Source organism: Thamnophis sirtalis, unplaced genomic scaffold (assembly GCF_051295495.1).
Source record: "Thamnophis sirtalis isolate CommonGarterSnake01/CBP01778 unplaced genomic scaffold, rThaSir2_p1.2 scaffold_9, whole genome shotgun sequence".
Classification (NCBI taxonomy): domain Eukaryota; kingdom Metazoa; phylum Chordata; class Lepidosauria; order Squamata; family Natricidae; genus Thamnophis; species Thamnophis sirtalis.
In genome coordinates, this window is record NW_028261389.1 from 75,608,501 (window position 1) to 75,620,508 (window position 12,008).

At 45.4% G+C, this 12,008-nt stretch overlaps 1 protein-coding gene across 1 annotated transcript in view; it reads left to right on the forward strand.

The window, feature by feature from the left end:
- Positions 1 to 12,008, forward strand: part of LHFPL3 (LHFPL tetraspan subfamily member 3) — a 211,976-nt gene that overhangs the window by 25,294 nt on the left and 174,674 nt on the right. The window contains exon 2 of the mRNA XM_087723064.1: positions 4,374 to 4,818. Within this exon, the coding sequence (XP_087579190.1) occupies positions 4,374 to 4,818 (445 nt within the window). The remainder of the gene's footprint in view (positions 1 to 4,373; positions 4,819 to 12,008) is intronic.

The following is a 12,008-nucleotide window of genomic DNA, read 5'->3' on the forward strand; positions in this document are numbered from 1 at the left end:
TCTGGGTGGTCTCTCGGAAAGGATGGCACACAATCGATCAACCGATCACCCGAAGTTATCCATGCGACTGTTCCCCCGCTTCCGTATCAGTCAAAAGATTAATAAAACGGCCCTTGTTCTATTAGATTCCTCCAGCACTGTATCATCGTTCGATGACGGCTCTGGCAGGAGAAAATGATGCTTGCCAGCTCAAGCAATGAGAGTGTTGGCAGGTATAACTAATTGTTAGCTGGGTGTTACAGAAAAAGTTGATTACGACAGGATGGACTTTAACAGTTTAATTTTAAAGCATTCCGCTCGCTGCACCCAATACTTCTTTGCAGGGTAAAATATCACACAAGCTCAACCTTTCAGCTCATCCAGGCGTCAGAAGCTCACAATCCAGAAGGTCTGAATCACTTAACGGAATCATAACAGGATGAAAGAGAGGGACCTTGTAGGTCATCTAGTCCAACCCCCTCCCAACCCTACACCATTTCTGACAGACTCGTTTGAAGTTCTTGTTTTTAAGCTTCTCATCCATTAGAAGAAAGACTACACATTTTAAAAATACTATAAATAAACACAAATAGCAGAAATATAATATGTAACACAATCATATTTCATGTTAGATACCAGCTGGATACCCGTGCTTTGTGACGAAACTAGGCGATCGGGCAATGCAGGAGAAATCGGGTTCACTCCGGTTCAATCCGTTGGCTCAGAGGTGGTCGGTGATTGAAACACATATGGGAACATCATTCCCGCCACCTTGAGTCCAGAAGCCGTTCCATAGGTGGAAGGCGCGGACATTTTGGTGAAGTACCGACATTTAGTACTTTCAGGAGTCCCAGACCGCTCCTGAGTGAAGGAGTGGAACGTCTGTCAGTTTGAACTGAGGTAACGGAATGTGAGGCAACTGGCAGTTGGAACAGAGTTCTTTTCAGGCAGGGAGGGGGAGTAGAATATCTAACTCCTTAGCATCAAAGAGTATTAATTACTGTATAAGAAATACTGATCTGCTGGTAATTTCAAAAAATCCTTTCTTAGGGAGCACCTCAAAGCCAAGAGGAACATACCTGCCAAATTTCAAGTTTGTAGTCTTTACAGTTCTGGAGATTTCGTGATGAGTGAGTGGTATTTGCCTTCTATATATATAGAAGATTATAATTTCTAACATTAATACCTCCAAGGTCCCATCCAACTTTGTTATTCTGCCTTTGTAGCTAATGAATGCTATAGTTTGATTTTCCAGTATATATTAGTCATTGACCCAGCAGCTTATGAAAGGAATTGAATCTATTTCTTACATTGCATTGATTTATACAACTCAGGAAACATGGATATATTTTAGGTTTAGGTTTATTAGATTTATATGCCGCCCTTCTCCCAAGGACTCAGGGCGGCGTACAACATTAAAAGAAACACATAATACAAAAGTTTAAAAAAATTAAATGGAATATCCCAAACAAACGCAATTAGAATTGACAATAACATTTTTTAAAAAAATCAAATAAAAATTAACAATGATCAATCATTTATTTTGTTTTATTCAGGCCAGGCTGGCTTGCTGGAAAAGCCAACTTTTTAGGGCGCGTCAGAAGGACTGGAGGTCAGGGATTATGCGAAGCTCCGGGGGCAGCTGATTCCAGAGGGAAGGCGCTCCCACAGAGAAGGCTCTCCCCCTGGGGGTCGCTAGCCGACACTGTCTGGCCGACGGCACCCTGAGGAGGCCAGCTCTGTGGGATCGCACTGGACGGTGGGAGACTACGGGTGGCAGTAGGTGGTCTTGCAGGTACCCTGGGCCTAAGCCATGGAGCGCTTTAAAGGTCATAATTAGTACCTTGAATCGCACCCGGAAGACAACCGGCAACCAGTGCAGGCCGCCTAAAAGGGGTGTAACATGGGAGCACCTGGGTGCCCCCCATGATAACCCGCGCAGCCGCATTCTGGACCAGTTGAAGCCTCTGGGTGCTCTTCAATTAATATTCAATTAATATTTTAAATGATAAAAGATGGTTATATTATTTTCCACTTATTTTTCAAAAGCTTTCAACAAAAAAGTCTGGGTAATTAAACACTGTCATTAGCAGAGATAATACCTGCCAATTTTCTCATCGCCCTGATGATGCTAACCGGAATGATCATATATATATATAAAATAAAATTGAATAATATCTATCTATCTATCTATCTCTATCTCTATCTCTATCTCTATCTCTATCTCTATCTCTATCTCTATCTCTATCTCTATCTCTATCTCTATCTCTATCTCTATCTCTATCTCTATCTCTATCTCTATCTCTATCTATATCTATATCTATATCTATATCTATATAGCAATAGCAGTAGACTTATATACCGCTTCATAGGCCTTTCAGGCCTCTCTAAGCGGTTTACAGAGAGTCAGCATATTGCCCCCAACAATCTGGGTCCTCATTTTACCCACCTCGGAAGGATGGAAGGCTGAGTCAACCCTGAGCCGGTGAGATTTGAACCGCTGACCTGCTGATCTAGCAGTAGCCTGCAGTGCTGCATTTAACCACTGCGCCACCTTGGCTCTATATCTATATCTATATCATCTATATCTATATATATCTATATCTCTATCTCTATCTCTATCTCTATCCCTATCCCTATCTCTATCTCTATCTCTATATCTATCTATATCTATCTATATCTATCTATATCTATCTATATCTATCTATATCTATCTATCTATCTATCTATCTATCTATCTATCTATCTATATCTATATCATCTATATCTAAATCTATCTATATCTATATCTATATCTATATCTATATCTATATCTATATCTATATCTATATCTATATCTATATCTATATCTATATCTATATTTATATCTATATCTATCTATCTATCTATCATCTGTCTGTCGTCTGTCTGTCTGTCTGTCTGTCTGTCTAGATAGATAGATAGATAGATAGATAGATAGATAGATAGATAGATAGATAGATAGATAGAGATAGAGATAGAGATGATATAGATATAGATATAGTAGGCCAGCTGTGGGATTCACTTGGAAATTGCACTCACTAAACCAGAGCTGGCTGGGGAATTCTGGGAGTTGAAGTCCACCCAACTTCCAGCTGGCCAGGTTGAGAAAGGCTGCATTTAAACAGCGGCTACCGCGCCGCTTATTGCAGGAGTCCCACTCTCGACGGCTTTCAACCCCACCTCCCCTCAAAAAAACACGCCCCTCATCTTTCTCTCTCTCTCTCCCCCCCCCTCCCCGCCCTCAACACGGGAGTCCACGAGGAGTGCTTTCCCCCTACCCAGTGGTTGTTTACCTGCTGCGGGTGTGGGGAAGCTGCAACAGCTGGCTGGGGGGGGGGGCTATTTAGGGTATAGCGCCAGCGTCCTGGTTTACGCGCTCTCGCTCTCTCTTCCTCTTATTCTCTCTCTCTCTCTCCCTCCCTCCCTCTGTCTCCTTCTCCTCTCTCTCATTCTCTCATCCTTTCTCTTATTCTCTCTCATTCTTTCTCATTCTCTCTCTTATTCTCTCTCTCGTTCTCTCTCTCATTCTCTCATTCTCTTTCTTATTCTCTCTCTCATTCTCTCTCTTATTCTCTCTCTCGTTCTCTCTCTCATTCTCTTATTCTCTCTCTCGTTCTCTCTCATTCTCTCTTATTCTCTCTCTCGTTCTCTCTCTCATTCTCTCTCTCGTTCTCTCTCTCATTCTCTCTCTCATCCTTTCTCTTATTCTCTCTCTCTCTCTCATTTTTTCTCATTCTCTCTCGTTATTTCTCTCCCATTCTCTCTCTCTCTCATTCTCTCTCTCTCATTCTTTCTCGCTCTCATTCGCTCTCTCATTCTTTCTCTCTCTCATTCTTTCTCTTTTTCTCTCATTCTCTCTCTCGTTCATTCTTTGTCACTCATTCTCTCTCTCTCCCACTTTCTCACTCTCTTTCTTTCTCTCTCCTCCCTCATTCTCATTCCCTCTCTCATTCCCTCTCCCCTCCCTCTCCTCCTGCCCCCCCCCCCCGCAGCAGCCGCGACGCGATTGCGCAGCAGCGGGCGAGTCAGCCGGGCTCGCCTGCTTCCAGAGCTGCGCTAGGGGGAGCGTTTGGTGCGCTTGTGCCGCGCCGGGGCTCGGCGGCGGGCTCCTGCGGCTGGTGCTGCTGCCTCCTCCATCCATCCCTCCATCCCTCGCCGGGCATCGAGCCGGAGGACCAGCCAGCCAGCCAGCCAGCTCAACCCCGCGACCCTCGCCCCGGGCGCCCGCAGGCGATGCAGCCCCGTCCGCCTCCTCCCCGCCGTGAAGCCCCGGGTCTGGCGCTTGGCGAACGAGCAAGGCGAGGGTCGTCGGAAGAGGCTCGGGGCGTCCAGGATGCCCGGCGCGGCGGGCCGACGCCCGGGGCCGTCTCTAGCGGCTGCCGGCGTCCTCCTCCTCCTCGGGGGTCTCCGGGGGTCTCCTGCCCCCGCAGGACGCGGCCAAGCTCTACCACACCAACTACGTGCGGAACTCGCGGGCCATCGGGGTGCTGTGGGCCATCTTCACCATCTGCTTCGCCATCGTCAACGTGGTCTGCTTCTTCCAGCCCTACTGGATCGGCGACGGCGTGGAGACCCCGCAAGCGGGCTACTTCGGGCTCTTCCACTTCTGCACGGGCAGCGGCGTCTCCCGGGAGCTCACCTGCCAGGGCAGCTTCACGGACTTCGCCAGCCTCCCGTCGGGCGCCTTCAAAGCCGCCTCCTTCTTCATCGGGCTCTCCATGACGCTCGTCATCACCTGCATCGCCTGCTTCGCCCTCTTCTTCTTCTGCAACACGGCCACCGTCTACAAGATCTGCGCCTGGATACAGCTCAGCTCCGGTGAGAGCCGCCCGGAGGAGGGTCGGCGCGGGGTCCGGGATGCGGGGCTGGGGGGGAGAGGCGGCAGCGGGAGGAGGAAGGAAGGAAGGGAAAAGGAAGGGAAAAAGGAAGGAAGGAAACGAACAAGGAAGGAAGGAAAAAGGAAGGAAAGGAAAGGAAAGGAAAGGAAGGAAGGAAGGAAGGAAGGAAGGAAGGAAGGAAAGGAAAAAGGGAAGGAATGAAGGAAAGAAGGAAGGGAAGGGAAAAAGGAAGGACGGAAGGAAAGAAGGAAAGGAAGGAAAAAAAGGAAGGAAGGAAAGAAGGAAAGGGAGGAAAAAAGGAAGGAAGGATGGAAGGAAAGGAGGAAGGAAGGAAGGAAGGAAAAAAGGAAGGAATGAAGGAAAGAAGGAAGGGAAGGGAAAAAGGAAGGAAGGAAAGAAGGAGGGAAGGAAGGATGGAAGGAAGGAAGGAAAAAGGAAGGAAGGAAAGGAGGAAGGAAAGGAAGGAAGGAAGGAAGGAAGGAAGGAAGGAAGGAAGGAAGGAAGGAAGGAAGGAAGGAAGGAAGGAAGGAAGACCTTGGGATGCCCTAAGGTGCCAGAATCGGGGATCCGGGAGCGAGCAAGTAGGAGGACACCAGTCCAACATCTGGAGGAAGGAGAGGGTTAGCAGTCCAACATCTGGCAGACTTCCCCTCCATGCACTAAGATGCCAGGATCAGGGACCTGGTACCAAGAAGGAGGTCTAACATCTGGAGGAAGGAGAGGGGGACACCAGCCCAACATCTGGCAGACATTCCCTCCACACTTAGTTCAAATGCACTAAGATGCCACGATTGGGGATCCGGGACCGAACAAGGAGGGGGGACACCAGTCTAACATCTGGTGGAAAGAGAGGGGACACCAGTCCATCATCTGGCAGACATTCCCTCTGTGCTTAGATCAGCTTCTCTAAACTGGGTTCCATTGGGTTTAATTTGCAAGTTCCCCCGCATCAAGCATTTGCCCTGGCTGCACATCTGGATAGTGCCATTGGAGCAAGGTTGACCTTGGTCCTAGACAGCCTTGAGTTCAAAAAGGTGGCGATGCACTTTGGGAAGACTTCCTTAGCTTTGATCCATGGGTGGCTGCCCTTGGCTGTCATCGCAGGTAGTCCTCGACTTACAACGGTTCGTTTAGCGACCGTCCAAAGTTACGGCAGCACTGAAGAAAAGCGACTTATGACCGTTTTGCCACAGTTAGGGCCTTTGCGGCCTCCCCATGATCATGTGATCAAAATTCAGACACTTGGCTCATACTTACAACCGTTGTGGTGCCCTGGGGGGGGGGTGTCATCTGAACCCCTTTTGCGTCCTGACAAGCTAAGCCGGATTCACTTAACAACCGAGTTACTAACACCAATGGCGGTGCTTCACTTAGCCGCCGTGGCAAGAAAGCTCATAAAACGGGGCAAAACTCACTTAACCGATGTCTCAACGACATAAATTTGGGGGGGGGGGTGCTCTTGGTCGCGGCCGTAAGTCGAGGACTACCTGTACTGAATCTTCCCCGGGCTTTTTAGCTCCGCTTCCTCTTCCTTGTCCGAAATCAAACCAGAAGGTAGTTTGAATGGCGTATTTGTTACAGGGGATTGAGTGTGAAAGATGAGGACTAGTTTAAGATAGACTTTTATGGATTAAAGAGCTTTGCTTGGTGGGAAAGCAGGTCGTTGATAGACTGAATAGGCTGAATTTGCTTAGCTATTTAGCTCTGGACTGTTAGCTCTGGTTCTTGGATTCGCATGAATTCTTTTAAAAAAATCAAACCCGTACCTCCAGCTCTTCACGCAGGCGCTAAAATATTCATTATTTGACTGGTAAGATTCACACCATTCTCTCTGTGATTGTGTCTATACAGGGGGGTGGTCTAATCATGGCAGTTTTAAGATTTGTGGACTTCAAGTCCCAGAATCCCCCAGCCAGCTTCATTTTTTAAAAATACGTTTTTTAAACACCAATAATATAAACAGTACATGTACAACTGAATGCAAAAAGACAAAAGGGAAAGGGGAAAACCCCACATATTACTGTTGTTAATTTATCATTTTTTTGCCATACTCCAAATTTCATTATACCACTCATTTCTTTGAATATCCCAATTTTGTCCCATTATTTAGCCATCCCTAATCTAGCTGCCATTATCAAATTTACAACCCCTTCCTTCCTTCCTTCCTTCCTTCCTCCCTCCCTCCCTCCCTCCCTCCCTCATTCATTCATTCATTCATTCATTCAATGACTCTAGGCAGCTTACAATTTAAAAATTATATTAATAATTAATTAATTAGCTAATTATTCATCTTGAGTTTAATAATTAATTAATCGGTTAATTATTAAGCTCAATATGAAGGACACTCTTTATTCCTTTCTAATTATGAGGTGCTTTGATTGAGGAATTGTACAATGATGGAACTCTAAGAGTATTGTTACAGACAACGTAGGAATATTTATTTATTTCTCGCATTGTTCTTAATCAGAGTAGAACCAGAAGGGACCTTGGAGGCCTTCTAGTTCAACATCTTGACGAAGCAGGAGACCCTATACCATTTCAGATAGGTAGTTGGCCGATCTCTTCTTGAAAGCCTCCAGTGATGAAGTTCCCACAACTTCCAGTGGCAAGCCGTTCCACTGATTAATTGTCCTCACTGTTAGAAAGTTTCTCCTTAGTTCTAGGTTGCTTCTCTCTTTGATTCCTTTCCTTCTGCTCCTTTGAAAAATAAGCTGACCCTTGTCCATCTCATAATAAACCGATTTTAGGCAGCTTCCAATAAAAAAATCCAAATGTTCAGTGTTAAAAACTACAATTAAAATGTTAAAAACTATAAGTAAAAAAAGAAAAGCCAGCAATCTTGTTGTTAACAAGACAGTGGAGATAATTGATGTTACTGATAATTAAAAATTTGCCCATGTGTTTCGGAAACTTAACAAGCTTTAAAGCTTTGCTATTAAGCTATGAATAATGCAGATAAAGATTGCCGATACCATAGTTTCTTTAAAAAATGCCATGTGAAGCTGTTAAATTTTTTCAGTGTTATTGAATATTTAGTGCAAGGCTGTCTATTCGAATACCCTAATATCCCCCATAGGGACGGCTGCAATAAAATTGTCACAAATCACTTTTTCCAGTGCCATTGTAACTTCAAACCGTCATTAAACAAACTGTTGTAAGTTGAGCATTCCCTATATATGCGTGTATTTAATCAGTGTTTTGCATACATTTAATTGGTGTATTGCATACATAGTGGTTAATAGTAGTAATTGTGAGAGGGATCTTCGGGAATCCTAGTGGACAACCATTTAAATATGAGCCAGCCGTGTGCAGCAGCTGCTAAAAAAGCCAACACAATTCTAGGCTGCATCAACAGAGGGATAGAATCAAGATCACGTGAAGGGTTAATGCACTTTATAATGCCTTGGTAAGGCCACACTTGGAATACTGCATTAAGTTTTGGTTGCCATGATGTAGAAAAGATGTGGAGACTCTAGAAAGAGTGCAGAGAAGAGCAACAAAGAGGATTAGGGGACTGGAGGCTAAATCACACGAAGAACGGTTGCAGGAACTGGGTATGTCTAGTTTAATGAAAAGAAGGACCAGGGGTGACATGATAGCAGTCTTCCAATACCTCAGGGGTTGCCACAAAGAAGAGGGAGTCAGGCTATTCTCCAAAGCACCTGAGGGTAGAACAAGAAGCAATGGGTGGAAACTAATCAAGGAGAGAAGCAACTTAGAACTGAGGAGAAATTTTAGTGAGAACAATGAATCAGTGGAACAACTTGCCTCCAGAAGTTGTGAATGCTCCAACACTGGAAATGTTTAAGAAGACGTTGGATAACCATTTGTCTGAAGGCGGTGTGGGGTTTCTTCTTTGAGCAGAGGGTTGGACTAGAAGACCTCCAAGGTCCCTTCCAACTCTGTTTATTCTATTCTATTCTATTCTAATCAGCATATTGCATACATTTAATCAGTGTTTTGCAAGGTCAAAGAGAATAAACTTTGCTTCATGAGGTCTTCATGAGGAAAGACCTTATGTAACCCTTATTGAGGTAACAGGAACTCGAGAGGACGATATAAGTCATCCATGTGAAAGTGAGAGAAATTCAAATTTTGCTTAGCAAAAGCTGTGAAGCCGAGAGGGGCAGATATCACATAAGGTGCGAGTTTAGCCAAATATATTTAGCTGAGCTAAGTGGCTGGGTCTTCAGGTGTCATATGTGTTAGGAAGTTGCCAATAACATTATATCTACTTCAGGGGTGGGTTTCTCGCCCCGTTCCAACCGGTTCGGTTGGAACGGGGCCGGCGGTGTCCTCGTGCACGTGCGCAGTGCACGCATGCGTACTAGCGCCTGTGCGATGCTCCAGCTGCTCCTGGAGGATCGCGCAGGCGCTGTATGCGTCCTGCGCATGCGTGGGAGCGCAGAACTCGTCAAAACCGGGTAAGAAACGCAGGCGGGCAGGTGGACCCTTCGGCGTTCCCGGAAGTTACTTACTTCCGGGTTCGCCGACCAACCGGTTCACGGGGACCGCCGCGAACCGCCTGAAACCCACCCCTGATCTACTTCCTTCACTCTTTGTTCTCTACTATTTAGTAAGTTAGTTAGTTGTGGATGGGAATCATCAGAGGTGGCTTTCACGTAATTTTACCACCAGTTCTCCGCACACTGAAACTTTGAGTGCATGCCTTCTCCACATGCAGGAGGCCTCCTGTGCATGCGCTTTGCTTATATGCTGCACACGGCTTAGAAAACATGGCGAAATAGGATGACATCGAGCCGGGCCGGGTGGTCGGCCTCACACACAGTTGGCCACTACCGGTTCGCCGGAACCAGTCCAAACCGGCTGAATACCACCACTGGGAACCATATTCCAAAGGATGGCCTTGGTTCAGAGAATCTGTTCTCCTGGCACCCATCCGTAGCAATCAGAACCCACAATATTGTCTTTCTGCTGGACCTCATGGATCAGGTTGTGGGAGAAGGAAGGACAGAATTGGAGGTGGAGTCAAAAGAGGGATTAGCCTAGAATCCCTACGTAGCCACAAGCAAACTGCCGTATTTTTCGGAGTATAAGACGCTCCGAAGTATAAGACGCATCTAGCTTTTGGGGAGAAAAACAAGGGGAAAAAATCTGCTTCTGCTTCCCAGCAATTTGCCTCCTTGCAACAAACAGCAAACAGTACAGGCAATATACACTCTTTGTGGTGTTACATTTCAGACTATACTTCTACAGATGCTGTTAAAATTGATGTGCTTTTCTGGAAGTATACGTTATTCTCTGCTATTTAAAAGAAGATACAATAGCACTGGGCCTCTTCAGATCAAGCATTGATTTTAAAAAGCTTCTTCATTTTGCTAAGCTGCCTAGAACAATCATAAAGCAGTCTTTAAAAAATAAATCTAATAATTTGAACGTTCTATAGGCATTTATAGTTATTGACTTACCTTCTTGCAGCAAACAGCCTGATTAGCACAAGAAATTTTTTTGGTGCTTCTGCCTCTCGGCAATTTGCATTGTGGAGCAAACAGCAAGTTTCACTTTCAGTTTAAGTGTGCCTCCCGATCACCAGCTGTTTCAGGCTGCAGAGATTCCTATAGCCTATTTCCCCATTTGCTGCAACAAGATAAATGGCTGGGAGGCAGAGGCCAAAGGGTGGGGGCTGGTGGGTGGGTAGGGCTATATTCAGTGTATAAGACGCACACAAATTTTCAGCCTTTTTAGGGGAGGAAAAGGTGCGTCTTATACTCTGAAAAATACAGCAAATCCAACTTCCCTTAAATTCTGTTTATCTGACCCTAAGCAGGAGATAACTGTTAGTTGAGAAGATTCCTGTTCAGTCTTTTAGCAATAAATCAGTGTAATTGACTCTTTATTTTAGCAATAGCAATAGCAGTAGACTTATATACCTCTTCATAGGCCTTTCAGGCCTCTCTAAGCGGTTTACAGAGAGTCAGCATATTGCCCCCAACAATCTGGGTCCTCATTTTACCCACCTCGGAAGGATGGAAGGCTGAGTCAACCCTGAGCCGGTGAGATTTGAACCGCTGACCTGCTGATCTAGCAGTAGCCTGCAGTGCTGCATTTAACCACTGCGCCACCTTGGCTCTTTTTATGTGTGAACCTGCTCCAGTAACCGGGGTAGAACGGTTTGCAATAAATATGATAGAAAAGAAGAGTTGAAGGCCACTCTTATTCCTCAAATGGGGCATCTAGTAAGGTGAACAAAAGAATTACGAGGAGGAGGATCTGTTCGAGATTTCGAATTGGGGGGGAAAAGTAGGTTAGTAGGTCACTGTTTTTTGAGATCTACCACTTTCCTTCCTCACTTTAATTTCATATCTCTGCTCCCAGAAGTAGAAACATAATTTAATTATTCTGGCAGCTCTTTTGCTTATGAATAAACGAAGAACATTCTGAGGTAGTACAGAAGACTTGAATGGCAACCGGTATTGTTGGAACACATTGTCTCCCTGTATTATTGCCATATAACCTGAGTGAGATCTACCTTGGCAATAGCATCTCAAGACTTTTTATGTTTATATTAAAACTAGCTGATAACCTGGCATTGCCCAGATATATTTTTTATAGGGGGGAAAATGTCAGGACCAAACATAATTTCTAATATTGGATTTATACCCTTAACAGAGGGAGCCTCCTTGTGGAGTACTGTGGAGCCATTACCATAGCAACTCCACTGCACTGTACAGTAGAAGCCAGCATGGTAGTATGTCACCACAGGCTGTATCTTAACAGAAGCCCCCCCCCTCCCTGAAGGGTGTTAGGGGTGCCTCACCTCCACAGTATTTTTTTCCAGAGAATAAAACATATGTTTACCAAGTTTGTTTGAAATTGCTTGAGGCTTTATGGAGTTATGTTGGAACAGAGAGAGAAAGAGAGAGGGTGGGGAGAGGGAGATGTGGTATTCAGCAGGTTCTGACTGGTTCTGGAGAACCAGTAGCAGAAATTTTGAGTGGTTTGGAGAACTGGTAAATTCCACCTCTGACTGGCCCCACCCCCATCTATTCTCTTCCTCCCAAGTCCTAGCTGATTTAGTGGAAATGGGGATTTTGCAGTATCCTTCCCCTGGAGTGGGGAGGGAATGGAGATTTTACAGTATCCTTCCCCTGGAGTGGGGAGGGAATGGAGATTTTGCAGTATCCTTCCCCTGGAATGGAGTAGGAATGG